Source organism: Haemorhous mexicanus, chromosome 14 (genome assembly GCF_027477595.1).
Source record: "Haemorhous mexicanus isolate bHaeMex1 chromosome 14, bHaeMex1.pri, whole genome shotgun sequence".
NCBI lineage: Eukaryota > Metazoa > Chordata > Aves > Passeriformes > Fringillidae > Haemorhous > Haemorhous mexicanus.
The window spans coordinates 8,849,306-8,868,900 of record NC_082354.1 but is presented as its reverse complement, the minus strand read 5'-3'; the positions used below and the strand labels follow the sequence as shown (position 1 = coordinate 8,868,900).

General features: G+C 41.9%; 1 protein-coding gene across 3 annotated transcripts in view; it reads left to right on the top strand.

The window, feature by feature from the left end:
• Nucleotides 1-4,595: 4,595 nt before the first annotated feature.
• The window catches only part of TBC1D8B (TBC1 domain family member 8B), a 28,709-nt gene continuing 13,709 nt past the window's right edge, over nucleotides 4,596-19,595 (top strand). For all 3 annotated transcript variants that reach the window (XR_009488257.1, XM_059859156.1, XM_059859155.1), the window contains exons 1-9: nucleotides 4,596-4,801; nucleotides 10,109-10,219; nucleotides 12,319-12,437; nucleotides 13,047-13,272; nucleotides 14,195-14,435; nucleotides 15,503-15,710; nucleotides 17,287-17,454; nucleotides 18,005-18,154; nucleotides 19,291-19,441. Coding sequence is in view for 2 of the 3 variants with exons in the window: in XM_059859156.1 (XP_059715139.1) it covers nucleotides 4,672-4,801; nucleotides 10,109-10,219; nucleotides 12,319-12,437; nucleotides 13,047-13,272; nucleotides 14,195-14,435; nucleotides 15,503-15,710; nucleotides 17,287-17,454; nucleotides 18,005-18,154; nucleotides 19,291-19,441 (1,504 nt within the window). In the remaining variant the exon portion in view is untranslated. The remainder of the gene's footprint in view (nucleotides 4,802-10,108; nucleotides 10,220-12,318; nucleotides 12,438-13,046; nucleotides 13,273-14,194; nucleotides 14,436-15,502; nucleotides 15,711-17,286; nucleotides 17,455-18,004; nucleotides 18,155-19,290; nucleotides 19,442-19,595) is intronic.

Genomic DNA, 19,595 nt, shown 5'->3' with positions numbered 1-19,595 from the left:
GAAACTGAGTAGTTGTAAGGAAAATCCAGCCACCCTAGGATGTGTTCAGTGAGCTGCTGAATTGTGCTTGTAGGCATGTTCAGCACAAGGCAGTCTGCCATGTGAACTTAAGACCAGACTGGCTGCATCTCACTTTTCCTGTGTCAGGTTGCTCAGCATCCCTTCCTTACTGTAAAATCTATGTTTGCTTTGAGGAAAAAACATTTAAAAAATTATTTCTTGTCCTTTGTTCTGTTCTGGCTGGTTTGGGAACAGTTAAGTCTTGTATTTCCTTATAGCTCAGTTCCAAGTCTACTCTAGAAGATACCAGTTGGTTCTGAGCTCCAGTTGCAAAGCTGACTATAATCAGACTCCACTCTGAAGCTGTCATTTGTTGTGATTGCCTTTTTATTCTACCTCTGAAGTGCAGAGCAGTTAAAGGGACAGCCAAGCAGTAAATATGCAGCCCCAGATTACTTAATTCCATTTCTATTTCACAAAGTTAGTATATATTTATTGTGGTGTGTAAGCTGCAATGTAGTAGAATCTTATGAGGATACAGACTCATGAAATCATCTGCCAGGTTTGTATGCAATAGGGGCAGAATCTGATGTTCAAGGGAGAAAAGGGAAGGCATTCAGATTAATTCAATACATTGAAAGGCACCTTTTGGGTTGCTTTGTTTATAGATTTTCTGCCTTTTTAGAGCAACAAACTGCTTTTCCCCCAGGACTTGTATTTCGAAGGGTAAGGTGAATGCACAGCCCTTTCTCAAAGGATGCACCAGTGGAGAACTGGGGATGCAGAAGCTCCCCTTGATGAACCTTCCAGGATCAGATGATGTCTATGTGATCTCTCTAGGCAGGCTTGCTTGCTCAGGGCACTTATGCTAATTTTCAGAGAGATGTATTTCAGAAGGAAATTTTCAGAGGGATTCTCATATCAAATGTGACCACTGCTAAAGGAACACATGCAGGGTCAGTACCTGAGCAGTGTGTGAGCTACTGCAAATCTGCCATGTTCTTACCTGTGCAGTTTTGTTTGTAATTTGTAGCTATGCAAGGGATTTGGTTTAAAAATGAGGATTTCATTTAAAAATGAAAGTGTAAATTTCATGAACACCATCTTGATACTAAACTTGGGTCTGTTGCTGCCAGACTGCCTTAAAGAATTTCAAAGTCCACTATTATTTTTTTGTATTTCTGAGTTTCTATGGGTAGCAGCTGTCTTTACCAGCCCCACTTAGGGGACTGTGCAGCAAAATGTTCACTTTTTTTGGTGGTGTCACAGGTTAGAATGTCTCTGGGTCATGTGTATATGTTTGTGTGTTGGGTGGCATGACAGACTCTTTCCTCTAAGCAAGAAGCCAACAGGAATATGCCTGGGGCTAGGGTTGTTCCTGAAAAGCAATAAAAACCTGCTGTTCTTGTGCAATAGTTTTGGGGTTTTCTATAGATACGCTATTGCTCGTGTGTAAGAAAATGGACATAATGAGCCCACAAGTGGTGCAGTTGCTAAAATGTCTGCCTGTTGACTGTGTTAATACTCCCTCTGAGTCACACAGATGTCAGTTCTTCTGTCCCCAAAGAGCAAACTGAACAGGCTCTGGCATGGCTCCAAGTGTTTGCTCACTCCCTCAGGGAAAGGGAGGGAGTTACCCTGTCCCTCAGGAATGCTCTGATCTAGACACTTCAGTCAAACACTTGTGTGCTCTCAAAGGAGGACTGGGAAAGTTTTTTTATCCCTGCAGGAAAGAAAGCCTTGGTGCTGGATGACTGTGCTCTCTTGTAATTCAAGCTTTACAACAGAAGGGCTTCATTCTAAATTTCAAATCGAAAGAATACAGTTTTCTCAACTTCAGTAAAATTTTCAGATGTCCCTATGGAAATATAGTTTCAGATGAGAATTTTGTTTAAAGGGGAAAAGTAGGACTTGTGATGAGGGCTGCAAACATATAAAGCAGTTTGACTCATCAGGGCAGTTGGACTCTTCATAAAATGGAGAGATTTAGTCCATCTGTCTTCAGAGGGAAAATTCTGCATTTCTCAAGTGATCTTACAGTTGGACATAATAAATAAAGACATCTACCTTGCCTGTGTGATTTAATGTAATTTATTTCCATGTTTAACACACCAGCACAGAAGGTAGCCCTGCCTTTTCCCTCTAGTTTAGACTGATGCCTTTCCTGTGCAGGTGTGAATGGGGCTCCTCTCCTGCAGAGGTGTCATATCTGCAGTTTGGAAAAGATCAAAGGAAATCTACTGGCTTCAGCAATTAATTTTGGTTTCAAGAGAAAATTGAAATCAAATTGCAGTGTTCATGCAGTGTGAACTAAAAAAATATGTAATACCCCTAGAGTAACTCTACACTAGTTGTTCAGCTGCTGGTTATACAGAGTGAAGCCAACATTTATTTATTTAGCTATTTATTTATGTAATCTTGACATGGCTATTTGAGGGAAGTAATTTATTATTTCTAGGATAAGTCTTGAATAAGTGAAAGAAAAATTCTGCAGCACTAAATAGATCTGTGTTGCTGTAGAAGGCATTGATTACACTGTAGCACAATTGTGCACTGATTAGGAAGGTTTTCAAGTGGCTATAAATAAATTCCTCCATGCCCATAGATGAGCACTCTTTGCATCTGAACAGTATTTGATTAAGAATCCAGTGTCTGAGGGAACTGGAAAAGGGAAAGACATTCAAGACTTTGAAACATGGTGAGAAATACAAAACAGACATTTTCCAAGCAGTAGCATTTTGCTGTTAAATATTAACCAATTAACAAAGTTGGAATATTAGATAAGCAAGTAACACAAGTCCTAATGTGTCCAGTGTGTGTGTGAGTCACCAAAAGGCAAGCTAGGAAATCCCAAGGGCATCTTTCCTTAACATTATCATCAGAATTACAAGTTCTGTGTTAGGTCCTTAATTCCCTGTATCCGGGGGCTTGTCTAATTGGAGAAAATTAAATGGTAAACACTCTCTCTGGGAATGCTCTTGGAGGAGCAGGATCCATGCAGGAACCACTCCATCAGTTTAGCTGGTAAATCCCCAGCAAAGTCTGTTACTGTGGCTCCAGGTGGGGGATTGAAGACACTGCCTCATGAAGAACTGGGTGCCAGGATATCAAGGACTCTCATTAATGTTAGATCTGTGTTAGTTACCATGTGCTAGCTAATGACTTTTATTTTATTTCTCCTTTCTAGTAAACGTAGACCACCAGAAATTTGTTGCTTCCTCTTCTGTTATAAAAAAAAGTAAAAGAATTGTAATAGTTAAATCTATATCCAGTCCCCAAAGTACAGCTCTTCAATTCTACAGCTTCCATTGCTGTGGTACAATGAGTGACTGAAAAGGAAAAAATTCACCCAGTTCTGAAGCTTCCTGTGAGTTAAATGTGATTGCACACTTGGGTCTGCTTTCACCCTGGTCCTTTCGTAGGTGATTGCTTGTGCAGCTGGAAGCAGATGGGCAGTGCCAAATAATTTCTGTGACTGCTTGGCAAAACCTCACTGTGCCTGTGCTCACTGCTAGCCCAGTGCTAGCAGCAGCAGTTTTGGTAGTGAAGCACTATTGAAAAGCATGAAGGAAGGCAGTGCAAAGCAAAAGTGCCAAGGTTGCAATGTACAATTAGTGCATAATGGGCATAATTTTTTTTTTTAGAAAGAGCTCAAAGGAGAGGCTGAATTTAGACAACTGTCTGCTGAATTTTTTGTATGACACACAATCAATAAAGCATTATCCTTAAAAATCTTAGGAAGGTCAATTATGCTGCAAACAGAGTGCTAAGGAAAGTGCACAGAAGTTTCTGGGAAACAGGAAGACCTGCTCACTCAATTTGTACTGAATGACAGATTGTGTTAGGAGCAGGAGCGATTCTTACATGGAGGTGGGAAAAGATGGCAATTCTGCGAAGTGCTCGGCCCCAGAGACTGGAGCAGAGCAGCCAGTGGGGCGTCCAGCCCTCCGAAGCCGCGTTTGTGCTTTCTGTCAGCCTCTCCCTGCACACCAAACCCCGCCTGCAGTGGAAAACACACCTGGGCGCCAAACCCCGTCCCCAGTGACGTTTGTCTGTCCCGTGGACTGAGAACGGGGTCAGGCTTGGCCAGACCTGAAAACGGGACTCGTGCCATGGCCAGAGCGAGCACGGCGGCTCCTGCCGCGCCGGGGCCAGGGGAGGGGCGGAGGGGCAGCGGGGCAGGGCTGTGTGCCGGAGAGCAGAGGAGCCTCCCGGGGCACACACAGCCGGGGCTGGGCACCCCCAATCCTCTCCCGGGGCACACACAGCCGGGGCTCGGCACCCCCAATCCCCTCCCCGGGCACACACAGCCAGGGCTCGGCACCCCCAGCCCGCTCCGGGGCACACACAGGCCGCATCCCTGGCCCGGCTCCGGGCCACCGCATAGCCCGAGCCCGCTCCGGAACAGGCCCCCGCGGCTAACGGGACAGCCCCGCCCCGCCACGCGGCACGGAGCGCGCAGGGCCCGACGGGAGCTGTAGTCCCGAGGCAGGGAAGCGCACAGCCGACGGGAGTTGTAGTCGTATTACAGTAGCGCAGCGCGGCCCTTTGGCGGCAAGGACTACAGCTCCCAGCATGCCTTGGAAGTCCCGCCCTCCCCTGCCTGGCGCCGCAGCTGCGAGAGCGGAGCGGGCACGGCGCTGGAAGCGCTGTGCCGTGAGGGGCCGCGCGATGTGGCTGAAGCCCGAGGAGGTGCTGCTGAAAAATGCCCTCAAGCTGTGGGTGCAGGAGCGCTCCAACCAGTACTTCGTGCTGCAGAGGCGGCGGGGCTATGGCGAGGAGGGCGGAGGCGGGCTGGCAGGTACTGCCCCCGTGGGGCCGGGGCAGGGCTGGAGCGGGAAGACGGGTGTCTGTCAGCCCCGGGACTCCCAGCCAGAGGGGCAGGAAGGGGACCCGCTCGAGTTCTGGAGTCCCGGACCTTCCTGGGTTTTTCATGGGGCTCTTCCCGCCTTGCTTTCCCTATGTAGCGCGGCGCCAGGGCAGCAGGGTCCGGCGGGGAGGGCAGCCGGCAGGGCTGGGGCGGCTGGCGCTCCGCTTGCCCGGGTCACCGTGGGCAGCGCAGCCCCGCCCCGGCACGGGCTGAGGAGCCTCTGCTCCGGCGGAGCCCCGCACAGCTCATGGGCAGCTTGGTGGAAGTGGTCGCCTCTGAAGGACTGATCTGTCTTGCTTTGTTGGCAAGATGCTCATTTCCAAATCCCTTTTTCTGCGTGCGTCTGGGGTTGCTTGAGATGAACTCCTGCTCAGACATTTCGGATTGCTTGTTTTAAAAGCAAGCATATGATTTGATGGGGCTTGTCAGCAGTGGGGGGGTCAGGAAATTTATCATCGTATAATAAAGTTTATTCCATGAGAACTTCAAGGTATGGAGCTGAGTTTCTATTTATAATTCTTGCCTGTTTGTATCATCAGGCGTTGCAGAGGCCCCAGCTGCTGATGAGACCTCTGTGATGGTGGCAGCTATTCTGACTAGAACTGACTCCTTTGTAGATTGGTGGCATCTGTCATTGACCCTGTCAAGGAGAAATGCTACAGGGAATCAGCATAAAGTCATTCCTCAGTGGGATGTGGTTCTCGAGTCTTTTGCATTTCTGTAGCTTTTCTAGGCTTTCTCTAATTTGTGTCATCCTAATGCAAGCTTGGTTAAATATAAGGCATAATTGTCGTGTGGGAACATTTATTAATTTTATTGAATAAAACCACAAGGTTCAAACTTCTGGCTGGTGAATTTCAGATATAGAAATGGCCCTTGCAGCTGGAGGTGGGTCATTCTTCACTGGCACCTGAACCACTGGCAGGGCACATGAAAAGTGTGAAAGAAAGCATCCCAAAATCCCAGGTTGCTATGCCTATCATAGTATTATAAGCAGATAGGTGATGTCAGGCCTTGGCTTAGAAGTAAGGGTGATATATTGTGAGCTTGGAAGTCTTGTGGGGATCAGGCTTGATGGCCTGTTCTCTACCTTGATATACTTGGAAGCCAAGGAAACCAAGTTGCTATGAAGGTTGACTTTCTGTATGATAAAATTAATTTAAGGACTGTGATTAAAGTGGAACAGTGAGAACTGGAATAAGTTGTTCTTCTGAAAACCTCCTCATAGGCTTACAGCTGGGTAGACAGCTGGCCCTGCAAGTGCCCTTTGGGTTTAGGTGAAGGTGAGGCTTCTGTAACTGCTCTCCTGTTCTTGGTGGCTGTTGACAGTGTGGGTAAAACACTTAGATGGGATAGTTGCTGTAGTTTTTTTTTTTTATTATGTGGCATTGCACATTTTATTTCTGTAACTTTTCTTGTAAATTCTTACAGATTCTTCTGTGCAAGTTACCTTTTTCCCTGGACAGAAACAAAAGGAGTGAGATGTTCTTGAATTAAAATTGTGATTAAGAAAGGTTAACAAGACAGTTGCATAAAACTGCAATTACATTTGTGTTTGCAGGTTTGGAAATATTCAAACCTCATAGGTATAAGCCAGCATTAATTTGATATTGCTGCATGTCAGTTGAGAAAATTAGCACTTCTTTAGGAAAAAAGCAGAGCACAGCTGCTGTGTTATGAAGTCATCCCAAATGTACAATCCTGTTCTCCTGAAGAGCATTTTACAGCTGGTGAGACAAGGCCCGAGGTGACTGGCAGCACTGAGGAGTGAAAAGAGGGAGGCAGCAGAGCAAGAGTCACAAGGGAAGAAGGGACAAAGCCTCAGGACAGGAGTGGAAACAAAGATGGGCGGTGCTGCAGGGTGTGAATAGCACTAATGGGGACGTGACAAAGGATTCCCAAAAAATACAGGAGTACAGTTGGTAAGGAAGGCTCTAAGGAGGGAAGTTTTGAGGAAGCAGCCAGTACCTGGAGAAAGGTACAGACAAAGGAGCAAAAGATAGATGTCAACAGAGGTGCTTTACCTGGAGGAAGGCTGGGAATTCTGGGGCTGTCCTAGGAATAGAATGCAGTCTGCAGTTGGATTTGTTTGTATGACCCCTCTGGACTGACAGGGGCAGGACCAGTTTGTAGATGACACAGGGAGCTGTTGTGGCTTGTGTGCACACACACCACCCTTGTGAGTTTGTTTGTGTGGATGACTTGTGAGCAGGTTCAACAACCTTGTGCTGGTTGTGCTCAGCCTTGCCTCCCTGCCTGCTTATCTTTACACTTCATTCTGTGTTTTAGAGCTCCTGAAGGATTCAGATGCTGTGGCCTGTCTGAGTGGTGCTCCCTTGGGTAATTCATCATGCAGTGGGCTGTCCCAAAGTGTGCTGTCTGACAATGCACCCGTGTGACCCTGTCCTCTGCCTGTTCTGGCTCCTGCAGAGCCACTCTGGGAGAGCTGATCAGGTTTTCCAGAGTGGATGGATAAGAATATAGTTGTGAATAGATGTGCTGTAACTAAGGTCTAGTGAAATTAAGCATGCTGGTCACAGAGCTCTAGCTTGGGTTCTAGTTTAGGATGGGTATGCTGGGAGTAGTGTTGCACATGAGTATTTGGTGTCATAAAGTTCCAAATTTCAGTGCTGGTTTTTTTGTGGAATGTCTCTGAGCTAATGTTGATGTTTTTCTAACCAAGTCTTTTAGAGACATCTTGGAAATGACACATCTGTATTTCAAAGCTGTTCTGGATCCTTGTCCTTTATTTTGGTTTCTAGAGTATTTTACCCTATTTAGTGAAACATCTAGGGTATTTCCCAGTAGTTTTACTCAGGCAGCTATGAAACTGAAAATGTTTTCTAAAAGCAGAGCCTTTTTTCCATATAAATGTTCATCACTTTTCATAGATACAGCTGAAGTCATTCTCTGAGCAAAGCAGGAGGATGATTAGGTGGAATCCCCAGGAAAAACTCTAGTTTTAAGCAGAGATGAAAGTGGGGGACCCTCTGTAAGTTGTCCCTTGGTCCCCACTGGGAAATAGCAATCCAAGGGAGTGCCTGGGAAGAAACACACAAGAACTTGAGGGTATAGCAACCCTGACCAATAATGCAGAATTCCAAACACTGGCAGCTCGAGGAGGACTTTCAGGACTAGGATGAGAAGATGAGTGAGCCTCTGCTTGTTCCTCACAGTTATGCCAGGGTCCATAGCCATGGAATTACTGTGTACTGTACTGAGGGGCTGTTGGTTGCCTTAGGCTCATACCTGTTGTCTGGATCCCATTCATGACTTGTGGCAATGCTCAGGTGATGGACACTCACCTGGTACAGTTCATTGTGTCTAAAATCTGATGGCCTTCCAAGGAGACAGGAGCTGTGGTGGCATTTTGAGGAGTGCTCCTTTCTAGTGCACTATGCTAACCATTGGCTCAAGCTGAGTTAGCCTTATAAATGGTGAATAATATCCTTGTACTGTGTATTATAACAGAAAATGTTAGTAGGAGATTTGTGAATGAAATAATGCAGTGTTTGCTGAAGCAAAGCCATCTTTGAGATCAGCTCAGTGTCATGACTCATTCAGTAAGCAAAAGCTGCTTAAACAGACATAAGCGTTGTTACTTATTCAATGTCTGTCTTCAGTCAGGAACTGACTACAAACTACAAACTAATTCTACTTTCCAACAGCAATTTACAATCTGTTAATTGCAGACAAGACCAGAGATGTAATGTGCTGCTCTGGTTGTGGGCATTTGGGTTTTTTTTGTTTTGTTTTGTTTTTCTTCTTGTTGGTTTTGGGGTTTGTTTTTGTGGTTTGTTGTAATTATTTACTTTCATGTTTTTGAGGAGAAGCAAAAACATTTGAAACTTGAATAGCCACAGCGAGGTAGTCCCACAGGCTCTATGCTGAAAGTGTATCCTCAGGAAAACCATGCTCTGAGGATGAGGGTCTAGACTTATAAGTTCTGTTTTATTTTGTTTCCTTGTATTCTTTCACAATTTATATTTTTCATAATTTGGGAGGGAGTTAATGGAAAGAAAGTGCAACCCAAAGTACCAAAGCATGCAACCTAAAAATTCCAAAATAATTTTTGAAGGATGCATTTGAAGTTGTCTAAATCTAGTGCTTCTACAGAATATTACAAACCAAAATCAAAAAATCATTTTCTGTTAAACAGGGAAAGGTATTTAAAGATATAAAAGTTCTGTAAGGGCTATGTTAGTTTTGTATTCCATCTCTCTGCTGGCATTTATTGGGAATATTTTGCCTCCATGATCTCAGCAGATTTCTGAAACAGACTTTACAGCAGCTCTTTGAGTAATTGTGTCATGAGTTTTTGGGTAATCTCATCTCTTATTTTTCTGTTCTTCTGTAGGAGACTAAGAGCCCAGTGTGATTGCTTTGGTAACTTTGCTTCAATTGAATTTTCTGTTTCTGTGGCCATGCTAGAAGAGTGCAAACATAGGACATGCAGGAAAGAAGCTTAAGCTCCTGTTGATTGTATTTTTGTTTCTGTTGTAGGAAGAAAAGATTTTATGGTGCATCAGGAACCAAAAGTTTCAATTGTTTCTTCAGTATTGATTTTTTTTCTTTTAGAATTTTCTGATTTTTAGATTTTAAAGGATCAGTTAAGATATCTGGGCTAATATCTTAGTTACTGCAGAGTGAGAGAGAATGATTTTGAGCCATTATGAAATTGCACCCTCTTTTTCCCAGACAATGTCTTTGTCCTGGTTCTGGAGAGATGAAGTTTGTCTTTTTAGTGAAATGAGTATATTTTCATCTGAGCTCTATTTAATGGGAGCTAATTCAATACATAGTGGCAGGGAGGTGACAGCCAATTATGGTCTTGAAGGGCTCTTTCCTGTGCCTGGAAAACAGAACACCAGTGAATGACTAATTAAGAGGTAGTTCAGTTACTGGTTGTGCTCACTGAAGGCTGGGCCTGCCCTGTTACATTTCTGGTTGTGCTCTGGTTTCACATACTGCACGGCTGTCACTTCCACAGGGGCCATCTCAAGAAAGTTCTTCACCCTCATTTGTGCCTTGTGGCTTTTACTGGATCAAAATATCACATCCCAAAGAAGTTCCTCTGGGAATACTTTGTGTTCTTCTCAACTGTGCCTCTTATTTTCTCAGAGCTCATTAGTCCTTTCTTGGGCAGCGTTCCTGTTCCCCAAGGAACGAATCAGAGGGGAATGTGCATTTCAGAACTCGGGTTTCACTGTGCTGTGTACATTTTCTTGGACACACCAGGTCTCCTTGTGGGAACATTGGACGCAGTGCTGGACTCCACGTCGAAGGTGGCCCCGTTCCGCATCCTGCACCAGACGCCCGACTCGCAGGTGTACTGGTCCATCGCCTGCGGTACGTACAGCGCGCCGGGAGCCAGCCCGGCCCAGGGAGGGCAAAGGGGGGCTGCAAACTGTGGCACTCAGCTTTGGCTTCACAAATTCTCTCACAATGTCACTCATTCTCATGAAAAGCATTTGCAAGCTTGAGCTTGACAGCAGAGTGTGGGTCCAGTTTTTCAGAATGGTCTATGGACTCTTCCTATTACACCTTCTGGTTGCCTGCTTTCTGCAGGAGCCCTTCAGGTACCAAAGCCTTTGGGCACTGTTACAGTGACAGAAGCACAATTTTTTCTTTTGAAAGGTGCAAGAATAACTTGACACAGTTCAGGACGGGGTCCCAGGATCAGCTTATTCCAAAGTGTGCTGTAGGTAGGAATAACAGTAGATGCTTATCCTAATATTTTTGTTTGCTTTGTCTCTGCATGTTAAAATATGCAGGTTCACAGTCACGGTCAGAGCTGAATTCTTCCTTGTATCTGTTGCTCTTGTAGTATAAGTTCTGTCTCTTTCTCTTGTTGTGTTACTAATCAACAGGGAGTGGAAAAGTAAATACAGATTTGTTCTTGTAGCTTTAATTTAATGTAATTGCATGTCACTTTAAAAGAACAACTTTAAAGAATTTGAACAGTTTGTGAATTGACAATAAATAATATTTCAGGGCCATTTCTGAAGAAGTCAGACCTGGTATTAGGCTATCAAAAAAGTGCTTTATTCTGTATGTTGGAAGTGTACTCTGGGGAATTCTACTGCCATCAGGTCAGCCCTTGAGAAAATACAAATGGTAATCTTCATTTTAGGACTGAATTTATATAGATTTTGTGCTGCATAGATATGCTTTACAACAGAAAGCTACATAATATAATTGTCCTAATTGTGTTAGATTGTTTCTTCAGTGAAGAAATTCAAGGGCTGACACTTTGTTCCTGCTATTACATGTTAAGGGTCTGAAACAGTGCTCTTAAACCATTTAAACAATTACAAAAAAATTTCATTATTTCTAGGTCACCTCTGTGCCTCTGATTCACATTGTGACTCAAATAATTGGCCTACATGTGTAGTCTGAGAAAAAGAATTACTTTTGAGATGTAATTGCTATGTTAATTACTCTTCATATAATTTGTTAAGTGTAGCCGCAAATCCACCCAGTGTAATACAGTCTGACTATTTAACTGTATTTAGAGCAATTTTTATTCATTCACAGGGCCACTGTAATTCTGTGGAGTCTATTGAAAGTTGGTTAATTACCCTTTACAAAGTAAGCTGAGAAAAAAGCAATTGTTCAAGTTGTGTTCTTGCTTGAGGGTATCAACATTATGTGATCACACTGCCTGCTCTGATTGGTGAGCATTCTTTTGGAGGATGAAGCTGGCAGTTAATTTATGTTCTAGAATGCCTTTATTCAAACCTGTGTAAGTTCTTTCACTCTCCCTGTCCTGCAGCATCTCATGGGGAGTCACTGTCTTTAAAGCACTGACTCTGTTTTGAATTTGCTGAAACCCTGCAGTTTCACTCATGGCATCTCAGTCCTTGCTGCCTCCCTGGTTCCAGTGGTGTTTGCTTTACATCCTCACACGTGTAAGGGATTTTGCACAGCAGGCCTTAGTCTTGAAGTTCTGTTCTGGAAACTGTTGTGGGCCAGTGATCAAAGCTGAGGATATCAAAGGCACGGATTTAATTTCCTGCTGAGCCTCATGCGTTTGGTCTCACATTTCCCACATTCTGCCCTGTTAAACTGGGAGTGTTGCAGTGGTGCTGTGCTGTCCATGTTGGGGAGGTGCTGCTGACAGGAAGGAACTGTCAGTCCAACTCAGGCTTCAGCACTGAGCCACATTATGTTGACAAAGCTGAGATGCTTTTGGATTTAATGGCCAGAAATAGAGCTGCATAAAGGACTTGAAAGATAAAAACACAGCAGTGCATATGTTTCGTGTACACTGAATACATTTTCAGTGTTCACAAGTGGTAACAAGAAATTTAAGACTTGTGATTTTTGACTTGTGTATCTAAATTGCCCTGTGACTCAGGAATTTGCCAAGTATTCTCTTGATGAATAGTTTTGGTGAAATGATTGAATTCTGTCCTAATTTAAAGCAATACCTTCTTTTTCAATAGGATCCAGCAGAGAAGAAATAACAGAACATTGGGAGTGGCTAGAACACAATGTTATGAAGACTTTATCAGTGTTTGATTCAAATGAAGACATTACAAGCTTTGTCCAGGGAAAGATAAGAGTAAGTAACAGGCATAATTGGGAAAGGCTAAGTATTCTTTTTCCTTTAACTGTACACAAATAATATGTTCTCTATAGAATATTCAAGGACAGCGTTGTAATGCTGCCTATTCTGATTGAGTAGTATGTGACTGTTCACTTTAACATGTGCTATTGTTCCTGTGTCTCTGCCCCACAACTAAGTAAGATTGTTTCACATAAACTCCACTTAGTAAATGACAAATCAAATTCCTTCAGATAGTGGTCTAAAACTGTTGATAAATTATTTCACAGTAATTTTAACAGTGCCTGGAAAGCGTATGGTCTATTTTTTTTTTTTGCTCCATATATGCTAAATATTTAGCCTAGGAACTCTTGGGATTAAGTGAGGGAAATCTGTCTGTTTCAGAGAAGGAGACAAAGGAATGTGTGTCTTGCTTAAGCTGTGACAGAGACTTGGTGGATGAGTCTGAAATAGCACATTTTATTTGTGACCTGTGATTTGATCCTCAGGCTCTTCTTCCCCTTCTAAAACTTGCTCTCCTGTTGAAAAAATGCTGTGCTGTGTGCATGCAGGTGCATATATGACAACAACCCACATGGATAAAGTAATGTGATTTTTTTGTTGTAGGGTTTGATTGCTGAAGAGGGAAAATATTCTTTTGTAAGAGAAGATGATCCTGAGAAGTTTCGTGAAGGTCTTATGAAGTTTGAGAAGTGCTTTGGATTACCAGAGCAGGAGAAGTTGATTACCTACTACTCATGCAGTTACTGGAAGGGCAGAGTGCCCTGTCAAGGATGGCTCTATCTCAGTACCAACTTCCTTAGTTTCTACTCCTTTTTGCTTGGAGCAGAAAGTAAGTAAGCCTTGATGCTGAGCTGTGTCCTTCAAGCTGCACTGCTCATCTTTCATATTAGGAGGAATTCTTCCTGTGTGCTAAGGGAGCTATTTTGTCATGTGAGCAGATGTCTACAGAGATGAGCAGAAACTGCCAACATAATTTATGGAAATGCATACATTTGTGTAACATACTACCCAATATCCATTATTATGCTTCCTTAATTCAAGCTTCAGAGAGAAGGCAGACTTCCAGAAGTTAACTGTAGCAAAAAGTTGTCCATCACCTTTAGTTCATGCTGCAGTATTAACTCTATGAGGATTACAGTTATTTCTTCACACACAGGCTTAATATTTCACATGGCTGCACTACACACTGGTGATCATTGAATATAACTCTTTTTTTCCCTGTGTAACATAAGTTGGAAATGCCCAAACAAATGCCTCTTAATAGTGTGTACTATAACTGTATTTATGTGAAAAATGGAAAACATACAGAAAATAGGATCCTTTCAAAGCTGATTTTGATCTGTATTGAGAAATGCCATAGCTAAAAGGCACAGTTCCTCTACTTGCCAACTCGTGATTTAATTTAAGAAGCCCTATTGGTGAGCTGTTAAAGGGGGTTGGCTTGTATGATGGTATCTATTTACTGTTTGTAGTTTCACATAAGAGCAAGGAAGAGGTGATGTAAACTTGTGTTATCATACATGGTCTGGGTTTTAATGCTTTTCTATGAAATTCTTCCGAATGGAATTAATTTTCAGGAAATATGAAGAGAATGCATTTTGTGCTTATTAGTTTGTAGTCCTTTCCAAGTGTGTTATCATTTGACTGTGTTGTTTAATTATATTTTATTAGAGCTGCTTCTACTATATTTCTTTTTTAATGCAGGCAGATATTGGGAACTGACTCATATGTCCTTACATTTTTATTTTCAGTAAAACTTATTATCTCCTGGGATGAAATATCAAAACTTGAGAAAACTTCCAATGTGATTCTGACAGAAAGCATTCATGTGTGCTCCCATGGGGAAGATCATTATTTTTCCATGTTTTTGCACATTAGTGAAACATTCCTGCTCATGGAGCAGCTGGCAAACTATGCAGTTAGAAGACTTTTTGACAAGGAGACATTTGAGAATGATCCCGTCCTTCATGACCCTCTGCAGATTACCAAGAGGTAATGCATTGCTTATAGTTCATCTGTTCTGGGCCCAGTATTTGTTTAGGCAAAAGAGGAAGCGAATCCTTGTCTCAAGGAGATTGTAAATATTAGCAAAGCTGATATTTTCTTAACCAAGTGAATCATTAAAATGTTAAACCAAAGCCATCTGAGGCTTTGTAATTTGTTGTTACTTGTCAGGATCCAAAGTCTGTGTGAAGGCAGGAGGTGATCAAATCTTCAGTGCTGGTCTTCCAACTAAAAGGTTTATATTAGTTTGAATTTTGAAAGGGTTCCTGCAACATTTAGAATTAGAAAATTCAGATTAGAGCTACAGTGTCTCCAGAGATACCTGATGAGGAAGGATAAGGTGGGGAAGAAATAATTTAATAGACATGTGTAAATGATAACTGCAAGGGTTATATAATAAATGATAACTGATGTGTGCATGGCTTTCCTGAGGTACAGCATTATTTTGGATGGTGGGAAAGAGATGAATACCAGTAATTTAATGGTTAAGGTCCTTCCTTTTCCTTTGATTCCTCAGTTTGGTAGCAATGCTGGAGAGAGATGCTGCTCTACAACCAAAATACTGTTTCTGGCTGCAGTTATCTGTGAAAAATTAGCCCCTGGCAGATGTTTCCAACATGTGCTACATTTCTAGCTAATTAACCTCCATCAAGCCAAAACTTGTTCTAGTTTTAAATGGATTATTCTCGTGTGTGGGGAAACAGAGCACATAATGCTATTAGTATCTTTTCTGCACTACCTGTAGCCCTGTAGTGCTCTGCTGTGTAAGAACATTATTGAATCTGGTCGTGTTTAGTGACATATTTAAATATTTTGTTAAGTGAATGTACAGGTTGCTGTGGTCTTGCCCTTTGTTGCCTCTCAAAAAAACCTTGTTGTTGCCTCAAGAAAAACATTGAGCCCTCCAAATTGATGCCATGGATTATGGGAGAGGAGAGCATGACATATTATTGTCTTTTCCCAAGATATTTTTGACTTTTGTATTTGTAAAGACATTTAAAACTTATTATTTTTTCTTTTCTCTTTCCTACCAATGTGTTATGTTTTAAATCCAGAGGCTTGGAGAGCTATGCCCACAGTAAGCATTTTAGTGCATTCTTCAGGCTACCTAAAGAAGAGTCCTTGAAGGAAGTTCATGAGTGCTTCTTATGGATTCCTTTCAGTCATTATAACACCCATGGGAAAATGTGCATTTCAGAAAACTACATCTGCTTTGCTAGCCAGGATGGCAGCCTGTGCAGTGTAATCATTCCATTGAGAGAGGTAAAGCAAACTACAAATCAGTCACTTCTACCAGCAGTTTTGCACTTGTGTAGTTTAATGCCACTTTAGCAGATTTTCATTAGAATCTCCTTATTTTATGTGATGTCATGTGTTTCCCCCTACCCTGGATACCACATGTAGGAATTCTGTTTGTAGGTTTCTGGAACTGCTTTCATGTTTCAGACTTGTTTCTCTGTCTTCTTTCCCTTTTCTATTTACTCTTATTTCTGTAGCTTGGTACAGAACCACATTTTTAAATACTTTTTTTTATTAAATGAAAAATCTTTTTCTTTGTCTCATTAACTCACCTACAAGTACTTTCTCAAGGTAAGAAGTAAAGAATTGTAGTGGGTGGAGGACTTTGAAGATCAGTAATCATGCTGCTGTGTTTCTTAGCTCAATAGTGCAGTTTTTTGCAGCAGTTGAGCAGTGCTGTCTGTTCAAAAGTCTAGGAAAATCCAGGTGTTGAGCAAGTAGCAATGCCATTACAGCTGATAATCTCAACAGACTGTAAGCACAGAATAAAGACTCTTTAGCAAAGGGCACAGCTTTGGAATTTCAATAGAGTACTATAGTGTACTGCAGAAAAACTTCTAAACAGCCAACCCTCTTCATTTCTGTCTTGACTTCATGTGATCTGGGACATTGCCACCTTTCAGTTGTCCAATGTTAAAAGCTTTTCATCAAGACCAGACACATTTTACAAATAAGCCAGGTTCCATAATTGCTCCGTCATTGCTTTACCTGCTCTGTGTACACACTAACATAAGACACCTGACATAGGGGGTGAGCTGTACTAATCTCAGCAGTACACTTGGTGTTCCCCACCTACATAAAACAATTTATATTACCTATAAATAGTGCTGCAAACAATATAGACTTCATAACATAAGAGGCTGTGTTAAAGGAGCTGTCTGTAAATTTATTCTTGTGGACTGTCAGACCTTCACTCTTTGTTCTGCAGGACTGCAGTTACCTTATTTCAGTGGTCTTTCCTTCTTTACCTATAATAATGTGCTCAGTGGTTTTCCATTCTTTACCTTTAACAACATGAATACATCAGCAATGCCAGCCAGTGTAGATTCTCATGATTGTCAACTTGAACTTGCATGATTAAATTGTTTTAACTGCTCTAGTCTGTAACTGTTCCATCATGGCAATTAAAGTCAGCTCTAGCTGTCATGTGTTATGACAGCTGTTTTGACAGGGTGTTCTCAGTGGAAATTCAGTCTTGTAAAACTTGTTTTATTTGATTACTTACAAAAGTAATGTTTTCTTTGCTTTTGGATGGTAAGAAAAAAGCAACTGCTTCGGTGGGTAGAAGGTGACCACTCACAGGTGGGAAAACCTTTTTGAAGATTTCTGGTACTCTGTCAAAAATCTGTTGCATAATACTTAGTGCCTTTTGCTAAAATAGCTACAGGCAGTTGAGCTTTCAACTTGTGACTTGTGTTACCTAGTCTGCTTGTGTGCTTCATCCACTGTTCCATTTACACATGTATTCCTAACAGGTTTTCTCTTTTATAAGTAATCAGGTAAAATGCCTTGCTTAATTTATGTGTCCTTGGTTCCGTAGGTTACAGGGGTGGATAAAGGAGATCCAGCCAACAGAGGAGTCAGCATTAGTACCAAAGGGAAAACAGCTTTTCGTTTCACAGAGGTGAGAGATTTTGGACTGCTTGTGGCAAAGCTCAGGATGAAATGCAATGCAACTGCAAGTCCACAACACATCATAAGTACTGAGGTAACTGCTCTGGCAATTTTAATTTATTAGAATTTGCTCATAGGAATAAGTAATGAACCTCTGGTTTTAAGGTTTAGAAAAATAAATAACTCTGCCCATGTGAAAGAGAATGAATTGGACAATGGTGCTACTGTGAATGCATTTCTCTTTGGGTTCCTTAGCCTTGTTTTTCATCAGGTTTTGCAAAACAACTCCAGCTGTAATGCTGGTTTTAAGTGCTCTCAGGTTTTCTGTATAGCTCACTGTATGAATGGGTTTTTTTGGTGGTGATGAATGGTCAGACCTCCTTATCCTCCTATTCTCAGTTCTCATTATGAATATTTGTCCTTTCATAATTTAGTTTTTTTGCTTGAGAGATGCCTTTTTTTCCCAAGTGCAGCTGCCTGAAAGCCCGGCTGTGCGGAGCAGGGACTGCTGTTTATCATTTATTTTAGAAGTCTGTATCTGGCACCTGTAACTGAATATAATGAGCAATAATGGTCTGGTATCAGTGCTGCTTTTTGGAAGATTGTTTGTTATTTACAAGTACCACTGTTAAATTTTTTTCAAGGTTGCAGCTGGTTCTGCCACTGACAGTCCAAAGGATTTTGGTGCAGGACAGTCAAAGATGGGCCAGAGAGATAACAGCAAAACTGTCAGTACAGAAGCGCTTATGACTGTCTACCATCCTCAGGATGCTGAGAACCTTGACTCTAAAATGGTAAGGAATAAAATGGCCAACAGTTTTTGGAATTGAATTGGAAAGGAGTGAAGTATATCAAAATGAATTCCAGCCAGCCTGCTGATTTCCTCAGGGGCTTTGCCAGTATTCTTTCATCTGCATTTTCTGTATTTGGAGTCCACAGGGTGCTTCTTCATAGCTCCATTTAATTTTCTGCTCATCTTGTTTAATAATGATATGCCTTATCTTCACAGAGTTAGTTTCTCCTGCTCCTCTACCCCTCAGGGAAGAGTTGGCTGTTTGTTTTATGATATTGAGCATGTTGCATTTCTGTCTGAATTTTCAAGATACAAAGTCACTATAAACTCTGTGGGAGCAAGGAGAATGTCTAAGAAATTGATTTAACTTCTTCCTTGTTTCTTTCTTCTGCACCACTGTCTAAAAGAGTTAGGCTCTGGAGAATATGTAGTTGTTTTTGCAGCAGATCATCCAATTTTTGCTTTTCCGTAGTATGTGAAAGAAGACAGGTTTTATTTAAAAATAAATCTTTCAGCAGAACTGAGTAAATTAGGATATGAAATTTTTTATATTAGAAATACCAGAAAACAAATACCCTTTGGGCAGGACAAAAGGGAGTCCAGTTTTTTAAGTGCTGCTTTTTATAGTATGGTGAACAAAAGTGAACAAAATCTACTTTTCCTTTCAGTACCTTTAATTTCTTTAACAATGTTAAATCTCAGTGCTGCATGCACAGAAATTGTAGTGATGACATTCACCCTGCCTCAGCCCTGGAGCCTCACATGAGCTATAGCACCCAATCAACAATTGCTTTGCTTCAGAGAAATGTCTGTTTGACCTCCTGTGCTGTGGCACTTGTTGGTTTCTGTCAGATGGGATACTGAATTAGATCTACCTTCTGTCTCATCTTGTATAAACATACTTTAAAGAATAGTAGGTCATGTATGAGATGGCATTTTATGCTAAATTTGTGCTCTGCATGGGCTGGATTTTGCTCTGATTTGCTTCAGCACTCATTTCACACATCCATACGGATCACAACGCTGCACTTTCCAGTTTATATGAATATAACTGGGAGCAAAATTTACTTCTGTTCTCTGACACTTGAGGAGAATCTACCAGTATACTTAATGCTTATTATCTTCTGCTTTTGGTAGTTGAAAGAAAAAATGAAGGAACAGTCATGGAACATCCTGTTTGCAGAACGGGGCCATGGGGTCAGTATGTTTCGAACAAAGAAGACGCGAGACCTGGTTGTAAGAGGCATCCCAGAGTCTCTAAGAGGAGAACTCTGGCTACTCTTCTCAGGTATTGCATAACAAGTATAATTGGTTCATTTTGGGGGTCATCATTGGCAATTTTCATTGCTGAGTGTTTCCATTAATTCCAGTAGAATTACTCTGACACATTACTTCAGTAATATCTGGAGATTCATGAGGTACCTCAGTAGTCATCAAAATTT